This window comes from Mandrillus leucophaeus, unplaced genomic scaffold (genome assembly GCF_000951045.1).
Source record: "Mandrillus leucophaeus isolate KB7577 unplaced genomic scaffold, Mleu.le_1.0 Scaffold453, whole genome shotgun sequence".
Lineage (NCBI taxonomy): Eukaryota > Metazoa > Chordata > Mammalia > Primates > Cercopithecidae > Mandrillus > Mandrillus leucophaeus.
In genome coordinates this window covers 1,293,312-1,294,761 of record NW_012104843.1, presented here as the reverse complement: position 1 = coordinate 1,294,761, position 1,450 = coordinate 1,293,312, and the positions used below count along the sequence as shown (strand labels likewise).

The window sequence follows — 1,450 nt, the reverse complement described above, 5'->3', positions numbered from 1 at the left end:
TTCTTTGTCACTTATTTTGATGCCTGAAAAGTGATTTTTAGGTCAAATGTATGACACACTACCACTGTATTTTATGTACTATATGAATATGTTATTATTTATACAAGGGTTCCCCGTATCGTCTGTGTAAAGGAACATTTACATCCATGCTATGAGGTTCGAGGCATAATTTTATTGTTTTAAGTTATTATAGAGGTTTCCTGTATATTTGCTTTTTTGATGCATTACTGGTGACATGCGTGGTTTATTTGTTAAGTAGTCATTTGTTAAAGTAACATCCAGTTTCAACATTGTTCCTGTGGAGAAAAATGATCTATTTCATGACCACCAACTTAGTTTCTCAAGACTGTGTTGAAAAGCAAGGGCAGGCTCTATTTTGTGCTGAAATTTTATCTGAACTATAAAAAATGTTTCAGAATGCCATTTAAATATATTTAGATAAATATTTTATATAAATAATCTAATACCCAAAACAACAATCTTTCAGTCCAATGATTTTATATAAATAACCTAATACCCGAAACAACAATTTTTCCGCCCAGTGAAATAAAACTTGAATGAAGAACTATTGAGAGCAATATGGAATGATTATATATAGGAAAGTAATTATATGAGTAATAAAAAATGACATTTCTACATCTCTACTCTCTTTTCCCTCTTTCAATCAGTGCTTAAGAATACAGAGTACGGATACACATTTGTGTTGTTCTACAATGTAAGTAGTTCTTTCTTCCATCTTCACAGCAAAGATCTCAAAACCAAAGTTGCTTTTTGAAAAAACATGTTTTACATAAACGTATCATTCAAAGGTACTCACGGTCTTCATCTGTCTGCACTATGAGTTCTTGGCTTTCCTTCCGGCCCTCTGGGTTCATGAGGATCAGTTTCACACTGACATTGGTGTATGGTGACAGGTTAGTGATTGTGTGTTGAGGGTGTGAGTTTTCTGTATCCCAGCTTACTTCTTCTCGCACTTGTTCTTGTCCTCCAACTTGGTAACAGTAGTGGACAGTGAGATTATAACTGTGGCAACGAGTTACATTATATCCAAATGGCTCCCAGCGGATAGTGATTTGCCGAGATTTGACCTCTACTACTTCCAGTTTCCTTGGGCCTCGCATGGGATCTATTTAGAAAAGAAGATAAAAGAAAACATGAGAAAGAAGAAAGATAAAGGCTCAGGTCAATCCCAAAGGTCACAGATATTCCCAGTTGTCCCCAACACCTGGTCTCCTCTTCTTCCTGGATAATAAATCCCTAAATCTTGGCTAGGCATTTGGCAACCCAGAATAAAGATGAAAGTTTCCATTATTTTCTGCAGATAGATGTGGCCATGTGCCTAAGTTCTGAAGAATGGTATATAAGATGAAATGTCCAAAATAGTTTCTGAGAGGTGTTCTTACAAGGCAGGGGCTCACCATGTTTGGTCCTTCTTCTTTCCTATTAGCTG

At 36.0% G+C, this 1,450-nt stretch overlaps 1 protein-coding gene across 3 annotated transcripts in view; it reads right to left on the bottom strand.

The window, feature by feature from the left end:
• Positions 1–1,450, bottom strand: part of PTPRM (protein tyrosine phosphatase, receptor type, M) — a 704,023-nt gene that overhangs the window by 362,826 nt on the left and 339,747 nt on the right. For all 3 annotated transcript variants that reach the window (XM_011994359.1, XM_011994360.1, XM_011994361.1), the window contains one exon: positions 818–1,126. In XM_011994359.1, coding sequence (XP_011849749.1) covers positions 818–1,126 — 309 coding nt within the window. The remainder of the gene's footprint in view (positions 1–817; positions 1,127–1,450) is intronic.